Genomic DNA, 20,705 nt, shown 5'->3' with positions numbered 1-20,705 from the left:
GTTACTAGTAATCATTAGTTAATAATTATACTTTTAATATAAATATTAATATTGATTTAAAATATATATAGTTGTTCTCTGCTCTGATTTGTTAAATCCTTCAAAATTAATAAACTTTCAACAAATAAAAATATTTTTAAAAATTTATTACATAATAATTTTTATTGAAAACAATGTTTATAGATTTTAATTATTAAATAAAAACTAATAATTAATTTGGTGTTAAACTCCCTGTATTTGTCTAGTTATTCAGTAATTATGAAAAAAGTATTATAAATTTTCATTAAAAACTAATATTCAATATTTGCGAGATTTAAAAAAAATAATTTATGTTATATTTTAGTTCTTATAAATAATTATTAGATTAATTGCTAACATCTACTAAATTAATTTCTAATGCAATAAATTAAATTATTGTTTAGAAATTAAAGAATGTCTTAAAATTGTAATAATTATAAATAAAAATTACTTAAATCTTAAGAAAAATATATTAGTAATTAATTTTATAAATTAAAATATCAAAACCTAAGTCATGACTTCGGCTGTTAAGCAATTTATATCATTTAAATCATATCATATACTGTACTATATATAAAAATATCAAAAATATGAGTAATATTTTATAAAATCAAATTAATGGTGAAAACAATCTATTAATTAAACTTAAATTTCTTTTATGATTAAGTTTATGTTCGAACAAACTTTTTTTTAAAAAAGTAGTTCACTGAAATCTATATGTGTGTGTGTGTGTGTCTGTCGCTTTCAAGTTGGGAATTTTGAAATTTTGATTTCAGTTTCGGTTATTTCATCAAAAATAAGGTATAGGGTACATTCATTAAAATTTTGATATCTCTTCGGGAACATAGAGAAAATGGCGGCCAAATTAAAAAAATTTTTAGAAATTTTTTTATTAAGTATAGATTTGAATAAAGGATCAAAAACAAGCTGAAGAAATATACATTAAAATTTTGATATCTCTTCGGGAACATAGAGAAAATGGCGGCTAAAGTAAAAAAAATTTAGGTAAAAATTTTTAACGTTTAGAATTGCATAGAGAATCAAAAATAAGATATAATAAATCAAAAAATATTTTTTATTTTTCAAAAATGGCGGCTAGTATAAAAAATTTTTAAAAAATTTTATCGTTAGAATTGCATAAAGCATTAAAAAATAAGATAATAAATCAAAATTATTTTTTATATTTTAAAAAATAGCGGCTAGTATAAAATAAATGTAAATTTTATCGTTTAAAATTGCATAAAGCATTAAAAATAAGATGTATGGTAATGTATGTAATTCTAAGTTTATATTAATATAAAAGTATTAGAGTAAATTATTTTATAATTTTGTTTTATACTACACATGACAAATATTAAGTTTATTTTGTATAACTAAATTATTTGATACCCGATATGACGATATGACTATAGTTGAATTTACTTTCTCATTCTGAATTATTTGATACCCAACGTGACTATATTTGATTTTATTTTGCCATGATGAATCATTAGATACCCTAAATGTCTATAGTTGAATTTAATTTCTCATTCTGAATCATTTTATACCCAACATGACTWTAGTTGAGTTTATTTTGTCATATTTAATYATTAGATACCTTACATGCCTATAGTTGAATTTAATTTCTCATTCTGTATCATTTCATACCCAACATGACTATAGTTGTTTATTTTGTCATGCTGAATCATTTGATACCCAACATGTCTATAGTTGAATTTAATTTCTCATTCTGTATCATTTCATACCCAACATGACTATAGTTGAGTTTATTTTGTCATTCTGAATCATTAGATACCCTACATGCTTATAGTTGAATTTAATTTCTCATTCTGAATCATTTCATACCCAACATGTCTATAGTTGAGTTTATTTTGTCATATTTAATCATTAGATACCCTACATGATAAGTTGGGGTTGAACCCTAGTTGAGTTTATTTTGTCATGCTCAATCATTAGATACCCTACATGCCTAGTTTTATTTAATTTCTAATTCTGAATCATTTTATACCCAACATGAGTATAGTTGAGTTTATTTTGTCATGCTCAATCATTAAATACCCTACATGTCTATAGTTTAATTTAATTTCTCATTCTGTATCATTTCATACCCAACATGACTATAGTTGAGTTTATTTTGTCATATTTAATCATTAGATACCCTACATAAGTTGGGGTTGAACCCTAGTTGAGTTTATTTTGTCATGCTCAATCATTAGATACCCTACATGCCTAGTTTTATTTAATTTCTAATTCTGAATCATTTTATACCCAACATGAGTATAGTTGAGTTTATTTTGTCATGCTCAATCATTAGATACCCTACATGCTTATAGTTGAATTTAATTTCTCATTCTGAATCATTTCATACCCAACATGTCTATAGTTGAGTTTATTTTGTCATATTTAATCATTAGATACCCTACATAAGTTGGGGTTGAACCCTAGTTGAGTTTATTTTGTCATGCTCAATCATTAGATACCCTACATGCCTATAGTTTTATTTAATTTTTAATTCTGAATCATTTGATACCCAACATGACTATAGTTGAGTTTATTTTGTCATGCTCAATCATTAAATACCTTACATGTCTATACTTGAATTTAATTTCTCATTCTGAATCATTTGATATCTAATAATTTTAAATTATTATTCTATAATAAAGTGCGATCATATTTTATGCCATCAAAGTTTGTTCATGGCTATGCTTATAGCATTTTCAACTGGTTAATTATGGATAATATATGAATGATGTATTTGTTGTTTAAAAAATGATTTTTATCACTACAAAACTAAAACATTTTAAGTGAATCTTATGTTTTACTAAACTATAAGTTTAAAATTATCAAAATTTGGCAAAATCTGTTTTGTATAAAACATAGTTAAATAATATATTTAAAAAATAGATTATAAATAATAAGAATTGTCTAACATTATAATGAGTGACCCAATACCTACTCTATTCAAAATGATGACTATATTTTAATATTATTAAGTTTAATAAATATTTAGGTTAATAATATTTAGGTTGTTAACTTATTTCACTTTTGTATAATTTAGTTTTAACAAGTACATTTTGATTTTTAAAAACTTTATTTATTAAAATAAGAAAATTGATTCAGTTTTATAATATATTTTGTTTGAATAAAATTCAATTACAATAGAGTTTTTGAAATATTTGTGGCATTTTAAATGAAGTATATYCTCTACCACTCGTTAAACAATATAGATATACTATTYTGAGATCATATCAATTGTTGAATTTTTATATATATATATAATATATTGAATAAAATAGTCTACAAATTAGTTAGCACTCTGTATGATATTCTACGCTTACGGGTATTAACGGAACTCCCGTTGTTGTAGACTTGAAATACAGTATATTGATTGCTATGGCAACAGTCGGGAATGGCATCACTGGGAATGTAACGCCAATTGTCTCCATTTAGTCGGTTATCAACTGTTAGAGACTTTCCAATCCATTATTTATTGATATTTTATATAACACTTTAATTGTTAGATTTAGTGGATATTTGAATTTGTATATTAGTCTAATTGTATTATATTGTATGTTATAAGTATTTGTTTGGCTATTCATTGATTTGCAGTCACTATACAATATATATGACACACTATGTGCTATCGTTTCATAAGTAGAGTGGATGTCCGTTAGTTTATACAATAAATAGTTTTTTACTAACTTTTATAGTCTAAACAACTTTTATTTAATCCAAGTTTTACTCATCTAATATAAAATCAAAAGGACTGACATTTACGGAAATCCGTATATTTTTAGACCATTTAAACGGAAAATCAATTTTCACTGCGTTTTATAAAAATAACAATTAAAAACACTATTATTATTATATAATATTATTAATACAGTATTTATTTATTTAACTTTTAATGTAAAGTTCGTAAAATTATTTAACGTAAGATTTTTCTGWAAGATTACAAAAATATTGTTTTTAATAATGCATTAATTCAAATAAACAATATAAATATACTGTTTATTCAGTAACGTTTATTTAGTATTAATTAATTCAGTTTCTAGTAATTATAAAATTAATAATAGAAATATTTTATTATTATAATACAGTACAAAATTCCCTTATAAATTGTCAATAAAACTCAATATATAAATTTAATTTAGAATTTTAAAAAGTCATAAAATATATGATAAAATGATTTGATGATAAAAAGTTAATAATATTTAATTATTAGAAAATATAATTAAAATTATCATTGAAATGTGTATACCTGTAGATTTTTTTTTGGAAATTTCACTTTTTTGATAAACTCTAAGAAGAGATAATGTTAAGAAATTTCTGTTTTTATTATTATTGATTTTTTTAATAAATATATATTTTTTGAATATAAACTTATGTCATATTTACAATACAATTTGAGATTTCAATCATTCAAATAATCATATCATTTGTTTGTATCATCTTTGAAAGCAAACATGAAATGACTGAAAGTTAGTAATAAAATCATTTTTTCGAGTTTTTCATAAAACATAACAATATCTCTTGCATTGATTAATGAGCTTTCGCTTTGATTTTATACTAAATATAACTAAAAATTTACTGAATTTTATTTAACATAATTTTATCAAAGAGTGTATTAGAAAAACAAAATTAGAATAACAATAATCAATAAAACAATTGCTATATTTATTATAGTAATAAATATATTCATATAAAAACTTTATATAAAAAATAATAAATTGTATTTTATATATATATACATCAGGGTTGGGATCTGGGGTTAGGGGGTAAAGCCGGGTACCCCATCAGAGACAAAGATTTTGGAGATTTTACCATGAGACTTTTTCGGAAATTTGAAAAATTAATGCTTAAAAACGATTGAAAACTGACCCATTCTAAAATTTCAGCAAATTTTTCAAATTTATAAAAATTACAATTTTAATTAATAATTATTAATTAACTAGTATTATATTTTTATAACTTATTTACATTCACTTATTAAGAAAAGATAATAGTTAAAATTAAATTAAATTAAAATTAAGTTACAATTAATTTAATCTGATATTATTTTATAATAATAAGAGTGTTTTAAAAATAATTATGTTATTGGAAGAATATTATTTTAACATAATACAATTTTAATAAATTATAGTACAAATATTGTTACAAAAGTACAAAAATTTTGWTAATATTAAATTTTCTAATATTAATATTTTGTCAAAATAATTAACTTAAAATTTAAAAATGAATTATTTTAGAAAATTATTTATATTTTATGTAGATATGATTTTAAAGTAATAAAATAATAATAAAAATAAAAAACTAGACTAATGTAGTTATTAATTATCTAAATTTATCGTTATTAATGTAAAACTATTTTTTATTTTCAAATTAAAGCTAAAATTTAATAAATTTATTAGAAATATTTTACTATTTTTCTGGGAATTTCCTACCATTTAAATGGGTATTTTTGGGAATTTTTAAAGAATTTGTTATTTAAAAATGCAATAAAAGTCGACACCCCTCCCAGTATTCCCCAAGATTTTTATCAGTGACCCGACCCCCCCCAGTACCCCCTAGACCAAAAAATTGCACAATCCCTGAAATACATATTAAATATAATAACTGAATATCGATTAAATACAATATTATATTCTATTAAATTTCTTAAAATGTTGATTTGACTTAATTTTGTTAACATCTTTATATTAAGAGTCACTCATTTGACTTCTTTATCTTTTTTTTCAAGATTTTTAGCCAAATTTATTGATTCCCATGTGTTATGAAAGCACAAGTAAAACAAAATATTGCGAGTCTTTAAGCATTTTATTACTTTTTCCTAATTATTCTCTCTCTCTCTCTCTCTCTCTCTCTCTCTCTCTCTCTCTCTCTCTTCATATTAAAAAAGTTGTCATTTAATGTATATGTATTGTCATATAATATATGTATTTTTATAATTAGCATAATTTTTTTAGTACAATATTCATAAAATTATTTAAATATAACGCTAAATATACATATAATAAAACGTGTAAAATAAATAAATAAATAGTTAGAAAAATACGATTTTTTGTTTTAGTTGTTAATAATGATTTTAATTTATATTACAATTTATTGAAATGATTTTTAATTTTGGAAATAATTAAAGAATTACAAATATATTTCCTAAATAATTTCATATTTTATAATAACCAATAAATCTAAATTATTAACTATTTATATAATTTAATACTTTTGGAGATCTTTAGAAAATAAAAACTATTATATTAACTAATTATACTTAACTTAAGGTATTCTCTATGTATTACTAAATCATTAATTCATATAATATTAATTTTTTTAATTGAAATAATAATTATAATGATTTTAACGATATGCTTAATAACTTGAACAAAAGTATTGTATACTACATAAAAAATAATAATAAAATAATATATATATATTAATTATATTATCATAACATTGTCATTCTTTATCTAAATTTACATTAATTAGATTAAAATATGTTAAATTTTAATAAATTAAAATGTTATTATATAATTTTATTTGCATATTAAGATGATGTGCTAGAAATATAATAATTAAGTATTTAAATGAAAATAATACACAAATCAAACTTTAATTGTTTGTAAATATAATACTGCAATCATTTCATCAGTACTTTAAGAGTCTTTGGCTTAATATAAATCTACAATAGTTTTATCACACAAAAAATCTCAAAATTTTACTATAAAGGAAATTAGTGTTTTAGATTGTGCTGGTTATTAGATTGATAAAAGGTTTCCACACAAATACATACATATTATAGTATTTTAAACATTAACTAAAACTAATAAAAATTATGTYCAAAAGTAAATTTTATTTGTATTGCCATTGAGTTTACAAATTTTTTTTTGATTGATTTATATAACTTCTGTAATAATTATTTCAAAATATTAAATAACATTTCTCTAAACTCATTGGAATTACATTGAAAATAAACATTTAAATATATTTTATGAGTTTTTAAGTAAAAATGATTTAAAAATAAATTTAATCTATACAGACATTAAGCACCCTTGTCTTATGTATATTAATCTAATAACAATTTTTTAAATATCATAGTATTATTCAAAAGTTACAGCAATTTGAATTATATTTACATTTGAATCAATAATATCACTTCCCGTTAAACTATAAATAAAATTTTTATAATATTATAAACCTTTAATTTTGATTAAAATAATATAGTATTTTGACAACAATTTTTCCCGTTTACGTTGAATTCTTTGTGGAAATTGAGTCTAATATATAATATTAAATGTTATAACTAAATAAATATAATTACAAATGAAACATTATTTTAAACGATTTATAAAACAATATCATATATTTGAACAGCCTGTAGATATGTATATCAATATAAACTTTACAATTTTTATTTATTATTTGTGAATTTTATATTAAATTTTTTAAATATAGTTTTTATAGTCAGTTATTATTAACAAAATAATGTATAATTCTATTGAATGTTTTGCAGATAATTATTATTTCTATCACATATATCATAGATACCCGAATTTACTACTTTTTCTTTATAATTGCAATGAATTATGCATTAATATTAACTATACTACAAACTACTATAAACTATATGTGATATTTTCCAAATTGACTTAACTTTTATTTAATTTTTATATAAACTATAGTAAACTAGGTCATTTATACTCAAATTGGACAAAGAACTCTTAATTTAATTTGCTATAAGTTTTATAACATCAAAATAAATGTTGTATATGTTATTTGTAATACAAATATTGTGCAAAATAATACTATTATATTTTTATATTTATAATAAAATCATTTAAATATATACAATTTATTGTTTATATCAAGAGAGAGAGAGAGAGAGAGAGAGAGAGAGAGAGAGAGAGAGAGAGAGAGAGAGACTTTCCATATGAATAAACTGGAAAAATGTATTTCATATATAATGACGTGTTGTATTGTATTTCACAATTGTTATCATTGATAAAAAAGATTTTCACATATTTATAGTCAACACTGTTGGCACACATTATACATTATTTATCATAACAAAAAAGCATTGTGTGGTCAAAAATACAGAAAATATTTTGTAAAAATTGCAAAAACAGCAAAATTTAATGATTTTTGGTAAAACTACATGATATAAGTCAAACATAAGTGATGTCATTATAGATAGGATGCGTGTTATAAAAAGCATGTATTGATATTACTTATATAAGTTATATACAGTAGTGTATAAAAACATTATTGCTTGATTATTACTGTATATTGTAAATAAGCTATATTAGCATAATTTAGTTCAATTTTTACTCCTACTATTTTACTATTATTTTTACTACATTTCTATATTATGTTAATCAATTCATACTATATTAGATTCATTTTCATAGAGAGCTATATAAAAAATAATAAGTATTAAACAAATAATACTACTAATAATAATATGTGTGTGTAATAAAAATAATAACTTATCCATTTTCATGATCTCATATTATATTATATTTATTCATTTCTAATACTAAGTTATTCTCTGTGTATATATATATATATATATATATATTTAATATATAAATATGAGATCCAATATTTATAACTATTCTAAAAGCTATGACATATATTATATAAGCTATTCTTAAGAATATTTTTGTTTGACTCAAACAAAACTGATGACTAAATAAGCATTTTGTGAGCAAAGGAATTGAATATTATTGTGTGACTGAAAAGTATTAAAAACATATATACCGTATATTATATGATATACAATATATAATATATCAATCGTATATATTAAAACATTTACGTAATACCAGTGAAGTACAAATAATTCAACGAAAAATATTTTTTGAAGACATGAAGTCATGTCTATAGAAATGATATAAATAAAAAATACGAAAAAATGCTGAGAAATAATAATAGTATTATATTTACTGTAGAAAACAATAATTTAGTTTTAAAAATTGTGGACAAAAAATAAAATTTTAAAGACAGTAGGAATGACATAAAGAATGACACAACAAATGAGATTACATTTTATATAAAGTATATAAAATACAGTTTCATAACTCTAGGTTTAATATCATGAAAATAATATCCAATTCATTTCTATAAATCGTTTGTCCATTTATTTGATAGGTGTGTCCAATATATATATAAAATTAAACATTAGAGGAATTCACAATTTTTTAATTACTAAATCCTCGAGTAATAACATCCTAAAATATAATAAAATATTTAATAGAGTATTAGTTTCTATTTTTCACAATTTTACTAATATTATTTTTATTATGTGAAATGCATTTCTGTCTAATAATAGTCACAATTTATATAAGTTACAAACATTATGTGAATTGTATTTAAATACAAAACTAAAAGTGAATAAAAATTGAAATATAATTATTGATAATACTTATATTTAAACATTAGAATATACATTATAATTATGGAAAGTTCTCTTATAATCGTTTTATTTACCAAAAGTTGCCTATTTTTCCTGTTCTCTGCAATTAACTTACAATAAAAGTTAGCAATTTTTATTAAAAGTGTTTAAATATTCATCAACTCATAAATACTATAAAAATTGTTAAGACTACATAATCCATTAGATTTTGTTATCCATATTAAACTTATCAATGTTTTTATATCAATTTAATTTATTAAGATAAGGGAATCACAAAAAAATCTAGAAATAAGTATATTTAATATTATTTTATTTATTTTATATACAGCACTAAAGTTATTTTTATTAAAACATCAATTTTTTGTATAAATTATCAAAAAAGATATATAATGTACTTAATCTATATTGATGTTAGTTTTTGTGGTGGCATAAAAATATGGCATATCGTATATAAAGTATAAAACGATACCTTATTTGATGAACAAAAGAGTAAAAAATAATATGAGATTTGGATTTAGTTAAGACTTATATTCACTGTCTAAATACTTTCATATAATTTCATCGATTGTCGCTTAAGGTTTGCCTAAAACACAATATATTATCATTTCTGTCGACAAAATACTTTATTATAAAAGTATCTATTATTAAGTAAGTTATTGCAAAACTGCAGTCTATTAATATTATTGAATATATAACAGAAATCCCTGGATATACTTATTATAATAATCTATATATGCAAACAATTTTTAGTAATACATTTTTACACATATTTTATACAGTGAATTACACATAAAATATTTAAATATTTGATCATTTTGTTGCATATGTATTAAATTTTGTTTTTTTTGCAAAATTGCTTATTTTAGCATAAACTACTTTTCAAACAATTTAATTTCATAACAATAGACTTATCAATAATATGAAATGTTTTTCATTCAATTTAATTAACTCAAACCATTCTATTCAATGCATTGTAAAATAATTAATAAAATATTTATTTTAATATTTTTTTGGATTAATGTGTTTTAAAAATATTTTAATGTTTCAAATGTCTTGTGAAAATATAAGATATTTTAATGTATAAAACAAAATAAATCAGTTTATCTATAAAAATTTAATTCAACTATGAACAAATTATATTAATCTATAAATTATTATATTTTAAATAAAAATAAAATGAAATTTTTAATGTTATTTGTTGATAAATAAATATTTGTAATTTTGGGATATTTTACAAAATTGCATAATATATTTAAATTATTTATTTTTTAAATTTTATGGATTTTGTCATTCAAAAGAATAGTATAACAAAATAGGACATAAAGTTATCAATGTCTACATTATATTTTTAGAAAGGTTTAGTGTAAATAATTGTTTTTTATGTTTAAAACTTTTAAATGACATTATTTTGAAGCTTTAAAACTAATTTTCATAGACTGATCAATATTTGCCATTCATTTTATTGATAAAACTATGACTTCAAATGATGCACTCATTTGTGAGATAAGTTTGGACATAACTGTCAAAATATTATATCTATTATATAGTGTATAAGAGTCAAAACATATTGAATTTTTATATTTTTGTCGAACTAAAAAAATCACGATATTTATGATATGAGACTCAGATAACAATATTGATTTAACTGTTATATTAAAAATATATTAATAGTTATTGTTTAACCTATAGTTTAGTTTTAAATTACTACAATTAATAATAAAATATTATATATGTACATTTTACATAAAATTTTAATTATAATTCTACTATTTAAGAAATGTTCATGGTCATTCAATAAATATAATTTCTCAAAATACAATTCTACATCAAAAAAAAACTGATTACTAGATGTGGTAAAAGCAGAAATACAATAGAAACCCAAAATAAAGTGTATTCTATTGTATTGTCTAATATATAATAAATAGAAATAAATTCAAATTTTAAACAACTATTCACTATTTCATATGATATCGATTTGCAGACATTAATATTAAGCAAATTTACTACAATATAAATTTATATATAATAAAAGAATTTGGGAAAAATGCAAAAATAAAAACCAATTTTATAGTATTGGGTTATACTGAAGACAGTAATAAAAAAACTAAATATTAAACAACTTGAAAGTAAAAATTGTTAAAACACTGTCTTTAAATATTTAAACACTATATTTTATTTTTTATAAGTTATATTTTATATCTAATACAAGAAAATTGATGCTTAAACGTAAATAATTTAGACATTTATTATTAAAAATTTATTTATTCAATGGTTATATGCATTTTTTAGGCTTTTAAAATTGTTATAAATTCTTAAATATTTTGATAATAGAGACGAATGAAAAAAGTATGAAAGGAATTGATAGAAGATTTGTTTGGATAACATAATGGATAATACCTTTAAAGATGAGGAAAATGTTTGAAAGACTGTACTTATGGTTGCGATTAAGTCGTAAACTGTATTAAAGAATCAAATGAATGAATGAATCAACGAATTGATCATTTGGTGAGTCTTTCCTTTCAAACCAAACCATTGATTATTTGTTTCTCTCGTCTCTTAMAATAAAAAAATAATTTTATCTATAAATATATTTCAATACAATTTGAAACAAACGAAGCGTTTTGTTATTTCTAATAACACTCGTATTAATCAAATATACTATTGTTTTCTCTGATAAGAATTTGATGGTCAAAGAAATTCTTTATTAACTCTATTAATAATAATAATATTATTATTTACTATTTTTTTCTCTCTCTCTCTATCTTTGTATCTTTTTTTTAAATAAGCTATTAATAATTTTTCTAACATTAAATACAGAATTTATAATATATTACTTAATAAATTTTATATATTATATCTAAAAATAAACAAATATATTGAAAAGAATATATTATATTGAATGATAAATTTAACTGTTAAGTCACTATACAATTGATGATATAATACTTAATTGAAAGATCCATAAGACACAAAATAATTATTTGTTATAAATTAAGTATCATTGTAAGTGTAACCATAAATTTAGCCTAAAGTCAATTTAAATAATTATATTATGTTTTGCAGTTTATTTTTTATATTAAATTTTCAATTATAAAAAATAATTTTTTCTTTCTAATTTATGGTACAGTATGTGTATGTGTACATAATTTAATTTTAAATTGTTACCATTATTATTAATACTAAATTGCTGTATTTGCATACTTTTAAAATTTACATTTCCTATAATAAATATAAAATTAATAAATATTATTTTTAAAGTGTATTCATTGAAAATTCGTTAAAATTTGTCTATTTTCTATATATATTTAATTATTTTTAATATTTTGAGTTAAAAATAATTAATGTTTTTACAAATGAATAAGTTATTTATTAAATATTTGTCATTTTTATCTAACTTTTTGTTTAATAAAATGATATTTTATAATAAACTATATCTCATAATGTTAATTTTCATACTGTATATAGTATATACTGTAGTAAAAGTTGACTAAATATATGAACTCTCATTAACTTAATTTAATATATTATTTATGATTATTACATTTAATAAACACTTGTATTTACTAAATTACCTATAATTAACATTATGGGAATTGTATTATAAATATATTTATTAGAAGTTATATAATAACAAACAGTATATACAAACAGTATATAATACTTTTCATCAAAAATAATAGACATAATATTAATGGTTTAATATTATACTGTATTACTATTATATAAATAAAATACATAACATAAAAAAATTACAAATATCTTAAAATAATAAACGTTTTGGTTTACAGTAAATCTTACAACTTTTATAAATATATATTTTAATAATAAAGACTTACTATATTTTTGTAAATCCTGTGAAAATAAGTTTTCAAAATATTTACTGATAAAAGTTATTGTAATAAATTTACACTTTATTTTATAAATATATTTATTTTTAGTCCAACAAAAGTTATTAAATCAATTTTTATATTTAAGTTTTATTCGCTGATAAAAACAAAATTAAGTATTATATTAGCACTTTATATTCAATTAAAATTGTAGAATAAATAGCATCAACAATAAGAAAAAGTTTGTAATATACCTGTATATACAATATATATATATATAACAATCTTTATTTATTTATTTTTTGCAAAATTGTTGTTTTTCATCAAAATATATTTGATTGACAATAATATTCAACACCAAAATAATAACACAGTATTTATGATTGTATTTCATAAAGATATTGATGTTTTTCAGTTGTATATCATATGAACATTAGTTGGACAACACATGTGAATATTTAGAGTAAAGTATTGAAAGTTATTGTCAGACTTGATGTCAGAGTCAGTGCTTTATTTGATGTTCAGAAGGGATCAGACCATCGACTCTATACTTACTTTTCAATTCAGTTGCTGTTATACTACAGTGTTATTGATTTCTCACATAATATCTAAAGAGTTGAGTTCCGGGTATGACATCTATTACTAACAATTTAAGATATTTATATTTTTTCATCAAAAAAATATATAAATAATTTATTTAAAAAATCAATTTTAAATATTTAATAAAATACATTTTTAAAAATGACATTATACTCTATTAGACAATTTATAATTAATCTTATTATTCAATGAAATTAAATATTCAAAATTCTTTGCAATTAATAAAATAGATAAAATATATTAATAAAATAGAATTAATTAAACAAATTTACAATATGTTATATATTATATATTAATTTTATAATTTAGAAAATTTTAAAATCTAAAATTTTAATCTTTATTTTATATTTCATAGTTATTTAGTAATAACAGAAAAATCTTAGAGCACTTATTCATTCATTCATTCATTTATTATTATTGCTACTATTGACACAATAAAACAGTTTTATAAATAGTATTAAATGATATCTATTTATGCATATCAATTGATTTATTATAATGCATATATTTTATCTACAAAAAAATATATAATTAAATTGTAACATTTGATTAAAATAATTGACTTACTAATAATATATATTTAATTTGTCTTAATTAATCTTATTTTGAGTTTCAATTAATTGTGAGTTTTAAGCAATAAATAGACAATAACTAATAATTTTATCTATAGCTAACTAATGTCTATTACCTGCTCTCCTAAAACTAGAATTGGCATAAAAGAGAAATTTCTGGAATGTTTCTAAAAGAAATTTCTGTCTTCGATAACATATTAATTTTGTTCTTTCGATATCTTAAAACAATTTATTATAACTATATTTTTATTTAACAAAATTTTATTATTAGAATTTAAATTAATATTCAAAGTAAAAAATAATTCATTTAATTGCATTAAAGTAAATATAATTCAATTATAAATAAAATTTCACAAAAACTATAATAATTTTATAAATAAAAATCCCATTAATATAGTAGTGAGTGGTATATATTATGTATCAATACTACTGTATAATATTTAAAATAAATCTATTATAATAAAATTAAATAAACCGTGTTTTTTGAAAATTTCTAAAAGTAAATATTTATAATTAATAAGAATAAAATGTAAAATTTAGTATTACATAAAATTAAATTTTTGATAAATATTAGATGTCATAAATAATTAATTATCATAAAATTTGTCCAAATGTTTAACCAATTTGTCTGTTTTTCAGTTTTAAATCCCAGTTTTTCTGCCAATTGATGAACACTGAGAGATCCTTCGGGAATATTTCCATATGATTTAGTATTAGTTCCCAATAGGATGTCTGGTAGCTGTTCTGGTCTTTTTTGCCGACAATATACACATATTTAGTTTACCTCGAAATATATATGGCCTCTAAAATTATGGGCATCTTATAGACCAGTGATGAATATACTAATCCCGGGTAATAATCGGTTAGTACTGACATGTGTATGAGTGTATGAATTTCAATGAATCAATTTGCAGTATCAGTGAATTCTTTACACTGTTATATCTATAGTCTATTAACAGTCTTAGACCTAAATATTGTTTTTAAAAATCAAATTAATTATAATAATAGTGAAAAATACTAAATCTACAAACCTTTTTCGTTCACAATTTTTGTCAATATATTCAAACTAATATACTAAGAATTGATGAACCGTTGTAACCCATACCTTGATTTTTGGCGACACTTAACTTTATCAATAATATGAAACCTTTTTCATTTAATTTAATTAAATCAAATCATCATATCATTGATTGATTGTCAATAACTTAATTTTTCTTTATTAATATATTATCCATTAAACATAAAAGTATATAAATTTGAATAACTTTAAACACCGGTATAAGTTGTTTGTGAAAATTTTAAAATTACTAAAAGCTTTAATATAAAGCTGTGTTATATAAAAGATTTACACAAAAATAATAAAATAACAGTAATAGTTGAGTATATAAGCGTTAAAACTATGATAAATGTCTAAATTATTAAACATTAATTGTATGAATATTTAGTTCAAATAAAATGAGTGAATGTGTGTCCACTCTTTGGATAAGTGTTTTGTTGAATACATTAAATGGTACACAAAGTGGAAGAAACAGAAAAGCTTGAGAACTGTTATATTGAAGGCTTTACATCAAAATATAAGTTTTATTTTGGTCTTTAAAAAACTCTACAGAGATTCTGCTCTGATATTACTAAAACATTTTGCAATCCATTAGTGAATATATTCCTAAAAATTCCGTACAATTGTTTTAAATTCTAGTTTTGTATTCGCCATCCGTTTTCATTCACAACAAGTATTTTATCGATTTTTTTTTGTTTTATTTTCAGTTATTTTTAAAGTCGATTCTGTGACCAACAGATGGTAGAAACAAGGCTTTTGACAAAATTATTGACATAAATCTTATCCAAAAAATTGTCAATTGATCGACAATTTCATCTCACAATCCAATAATTATCGAAATCGATTTTGTGTTTATTCTGTATTTATTATAGTAATAATTAATTTTAAATTTATTATCATAAAAATGTGTTCACAATTAATGGTTAAAACTGGTATTACTATAATGTTATTAATATGATTAACCATGAGATCTCAATTGTCAATGACATTCCCTGAAATGTCTCAGACCTCTATAGGGGCGTAATCTGTGGTAAACTTTGTATCGGCAAATACACACCACTCGGATCCTTATAATTGTTGTTTATTAATGTCTCAGTTGGCACTTAAAACCTCGGGGCGTAACAATATTTCTTAATTTTACCAAAAAATAGAATTATTTATTGTAGAGTAGATTTGAAAAATAAAATAAATTACTGTATAAAAAACACGGAGAATATATGTCATCAATAAATTGGTGTTAAAAATAGATTTGTAATAAAATTTTCAACTTTTCTAATGTTAAAAATGATTTAAATTCAAATCTATGATTTAATTTATATGTGCAAAATGATAAATTTGTGCAAAATATAAATACATTCAATTTTTAGATTTATTTTTATCATCAATTTCCTATTGAAAAAAAACATTTCAGTATATTGTAAAACAAACAAAAGATAATGTTGTTATTGGTTATATATTTTAAAAATAAAGTTATTAATTATATGATTGGTATGAATTGGTAGATGTGTTATCATCGGTGAGATTAATGTTATTGACGACACCTTTACTATGATTATCACTACTATCTAATGTTGGTTCAAAATTTGGTGAATTGTTTGTCAAATTGTTGTTATTTTGATGAACACATGAATTTTGTTGAATTTTATTTGACTCATATCTACTCAACTTTTCTTTTGCTTCCTTTAGTTGTTGTTGTAAATAATAAATAGTGTTTTGCATTCCCTCCACATCTTCGTCTAATTCAAGCAAAAACTCATCCATTTCTATAAATAAAAATCATATAAACATCTCTTATATATTAAACAAACAAATTATCTCATGTCTAACCCGATTGACTCTTCTTGAGCTCTTCAGAGAAATTTCTCTGAAGTGAGAGTTCGCCTTCAAGTTTAGCAATACGTCCCGATTCTATCATTTTACCCAACTCTTCATTTTCCTGATACAAAAGACGACACTTTGACATCAATCGCTTACCAGTTGTACTATCGATATAATCCAAGTTTTTAATAAATCAAAGTGTAATCATAAACATGTTGTCAATACCTGTCTGGAGTAAACTTCCAGGCATTCAATTCATTCTGCATTTCGTCAACTTTTGCTCGCGAAGAGTCCACTTCTTTCTTCATTTTTGCAAACATTAGGTTAACTGCAGGATCTAAGAGTGTACTCTGCAATTGCTCTTTGGATGGCACCTGAGATTGCTTTAGTTCTTGGATCTGATTCTGCAATAAAACATTACAAATACGTTAAATAATATTTTGAATGAATTAAACAAAAAATCAATTATCACTTGATATACCAAATATTCTTGCATTTCTTGCTCTTTTGTAGTCAATCTCATAACTAATACATTTTCTCGTCGATTAGCTTCCAGTTGTTGATGTTTAAGCCTTTCTTCCGATTCTCTCAATGATATTAAATCACTTTTATCTCTATTTAATTGTCTTAATTGATACTCAATGTAATCAATATATAGTTTTTGTTGATTCCAATGATGTCTGAATTCATGTGATGTCAATGACATAATTGTCTGCTCATCCAAATCAACACGTCTTAAGTGGGAAACATTATTGTCATTGCTTTCAGTATTTAAACATATGTTATATAAATTATTATCTGATTTCTGGTCACTCAAGAGATCACTACTAGATCTCCTGTCTGTCCTAAGAGACGACTCATCGGGCGATAAAATATGTGATTGTTTTGCCTTATTATGGCCACCGAAACTATCTTCCGAGTCGTTTAACTCATTATAGTTTACGCAATGTCGCTCTTTGGCATCAGTTTGTGGTGATGTCGATGCAGACACATGTGATGAGTTCAATGAATTGATGAGACAATGAGGAGACAAGTGGTTGTTGTTGTCGTTACTGTCATTGCAGTCTTCCGTATGGTTAACATGCAGTTCATCCACGTTTAGCGTTGAATCTAACTCTTGGTCACCGATGTTATCATCACTTCTTGTCCGACATTCAGTCGATAACAAATCAGAAGTCATTACAAAGGACTCAGTCATCAAATCGTTGGATCAATCGGTCAACAAGTGTCCACTTAATTGATATTTGCGGCCAAATGGTTGTCCAACACTCAAGAAATACAAATCACTGAAAACACTGACCAATGGTCTCAACAATCAATCAAATGATTAACTAATGAACACATAATTCAAACAAATTTTATAAATATTTGTTTAAAATGTTAGAAATGTTTTTGTTTTCAAAACTCCATATTTATTGCAATCAATTGGAGCACACATTCATTGCATATACACTACAGTACTATACATACACTCAAACATTAAGGGCTTAACTCATTCATAATATTTGACACAACATTGTATTGCAATACCCATTGACAGTACAATACAATTATTGTATATAATTTAGGCCCTAATTATCGTTAGGATTGCAAACAATTGTTGTCACATAAGTAACGACACAAATGTCACTGTTTTCACGTCATTAACAGTTTCTTCACTATCGACCACTTCTTTGGTCTCAAAGATCTTTTGATAATTTAATTAATTGAAGACAAGTGTCGATAAAATGTGTCTGTCATTGGAAAGACCTATTAAAAGATGTGTCGACGACATCAATACAAGTGATGGCAAACACATCCATCCATTGGTTTCTATCAAACATTTGTTCAGATTTTGAACTCAAGAGTCGAGTCTTAAAGTTTAGACATAACTTGTGGATCATTGTATCAATTGTTTAACAGATCTAATATCTTATTATAAATAAATATTAAAACTATCGTAAGTTAACAAACATATTATTATTATTAAATTAAATACAATTAAGTCAAACATATAAAGTACTAACGATTTGACACAACTGTTTGGTGGCGTTAGTGTCGAGTCATTGAAAGATCACTTTGTTATCAATTGGTCAACAATTTCGGTGATAACCATGTCTTTGGTTAACCACTTAAGATTCTTGCCATTCAAATGGTAAGCATATATGGAGTGCTGTAATACTAAACAAAACTAATGATTGAATTGTTTGTCAGCGCACCACTGATGACCAAATTGTCATCGATGGTCACAGTCGGTACTCGAAACAAACATACTTTGCCTGATCTGCCCTACGATTACAATGCATTGGAACCGGTCATCAGCGCTGAGATTATGCAATTGCATCACCAGAAGCATCATCAGACATATGTCAATAACTTGAATGTTGCCGAAGAAAAACTACACGAAGCTATTGCTAAGAGTTTGTCATTATTTTTATTTATCGCTAATTATTGACACTTAGAGTAATTGATTTATATTTATAGATGACATATCAGCACAGATAGCTCTTGAACCTGTTCTTAGGTTTAATGGCGGCGGACATATAAATCATACCATATTCTGGAACAACTTGTCGCCCAAATGCGGCGGTGAACCCGAAGGCGATCTTTTGAATGAAATTAAAAGTTCTTTTCAGTCGTTTGAATCATTCAAGAATCAGATGAGTGCGGCGGCTACTGCTGTCCAGGGCTCGGGTTGGGCGTGGCTCGGGTACTGTCCAAAGTCAAACAAGTTACGAATCGCCGCCTGTCCTAATCAGGACCCGTTGTTGGCTACCACTGGTTTGGTACCACTGTTTGGTATTGATGTTTGGGAACACGCATACTATTTGCAGTACAAGAATGTCAGACCTGATTATGTAAAGGCCATCTGGAATGTCGCCAATTGGAAGGACATCGAGGAACGGCTTCGCGCCGCTAAAGCTCTTTAAATAAGTGATTATTTTTTCTCAATTAATGATTATTTTCCTAAAGTGACATAAAATCTCAATAATAATAACTATTATTAAAGTCGATTCAATGATAAATTTACAATACGGTAATTCAATTAACAAATTAGTATCAATTTTTATCGATATTGTCCTCAAATTTATTGTAATGTTTATGATTATTAAATTAGCAATTATTAAAATCAGAATTTAATTCCAATTAATAAAATGTTTAATTTAAGTTTTACCAATTTATTTAGGGTACAGTTAAATCGTGTTTTTCCCCATATGAAAATATRTAAGTCATGGGGAATAATGCGAGTTTTGTATCATATGAATACTTTAGTGTTTGACTTAATTTCCCCGTTTTTATATATTTTCAAGATTTCCCACCCCTTGTATCTGGACATCTCTAGTTGTTCCAAACCCTTTGAATATGTTATCTTTTATAATAGCCATTTATAATATGTAAAAATAATTTAATAGATTACTGTT

At 22.7% G+C, this 20,705-nt stretch overlaps 2 protein-coding genes across 2 annotated transcripts; one reads left to right on the top strand and one right to left on the bottom strand.

The window, feature by feature from the left end:
- Positions 1-16,903: 16,903 nt before the first annotated feature.
- On the bottom strand, positions 16,904-18,798 carry LOC128961415 (pre-mRNA-splicing regulator WTAP-like). The gene is made up of 4 exons (XM_054307650.1): positions 17,786-18,798; positions 17,530-17,708; positions 17,314-17,468; positions 16,904-17,249 (listed from the first exon to the last, which is right to left on the bottom strand). Exons 1-4 carry the CDS (start codon positions 18,500-18,502, stop codon positions 16,960-16,962), a joined length of 1,341 nt encoding a protein of 446 aa, XP_054163625.1. The 5' UTR covers positions 18,503-18,798; the 3' UTR covers positions 16,904-16,959.
- A 523-nt stretch (positions 18,799-19,321) lies between these two features.
- On the top strand, positions 19,322-20,392 carry LOC128961416 (superoxide dismutase [Mn], mitochondrial-like). The gene is made up of 3 exons (XM_054307651.1): positions 19,322-19,438; positions 19,498-19,703; positions 19,768-20,392. Exons 1-3 carry the CDS (start codon positions 19,398-19,400, stop codon positions 20,211-20,213), a joined length of 693 nt encoding a protein of 230 aa, XP_054163626.1. The 5' UTR covers positions 19,322-19,397; the 3' UTR covers positions 20,214-20,392.
- Positions 20,393-20,705: the final 313 nt, after the last annotated feature.

Source organism: Oppia nitens, unplaced genomic scaffold, assembly GCF_028296485.1.
Source record: "Oppia nitens isolate AA-2021 unplaced genomic scaffold, nextdenovo-longstitch-racon4-pilon3 scaffold5_pilon_pilon_pilon, whole genome shotgun sequence".
Classification (NCBI taxonomy): Eukaryota; Metazoa; Arthropoda; class Arachnida; order Sarcoptiformes; family Oppiidae; genus Oppia; species Oppia nitens.
This window is presented reverse-complemented; position numbering and strand designations above follow the sequence as displayed.

What these genes read in the sequence shown, in the direction of transcription:
- LOC128961415 (XM_054307650.1), bottom strand. Translation starts at nt 18,502, where the DNA reads ATGACTGAGTCCTTTGTAATGACTTCTGATTTGTTATCGACTGAATGT. An exon ending in AAGAAATGCAAGAATATTTG is followed by an intron (nt 17,709 to 17,785) that starts GTATATCAAGTG and finishes GTTTTATTGCAG; the next exon opens with AATCAGATCCAAGAACTAAA. An exon ending in GCTCAAGAAGAGTCAATCGG is followed by an intron (nt 17,250 to 17,313) that starts GTTAGACATGAG and finishes TTTTATTTATAG; the next exon opens with AAATGGATGAGTTTTTGCTT.
- LOC128961416 (XM_054307651.1), top strand. Translation starts at nt 19,398, where the DNA reads ATGTCTTTGGTTAACCACTTAAGATTCTTGCCATTCAAATG. An exon ending in AGATTCTTGCCATTCAAATG is followed by an intron (nt 19,439 to 19,497) that starts GTAAGCATATAT and finishes ATTGTTTGTCAG; the next exon opens with CGCACCACTGATGACCAAAT. An exon ending in ACACGAAGCTATTGCTAAGA is followed by an intron (nt 19,704 to 19,767) that starts GTTTGTCATTAT and finishes TTATATTTATAG; the next exon opens with ATGACATATCAGCACAGATA.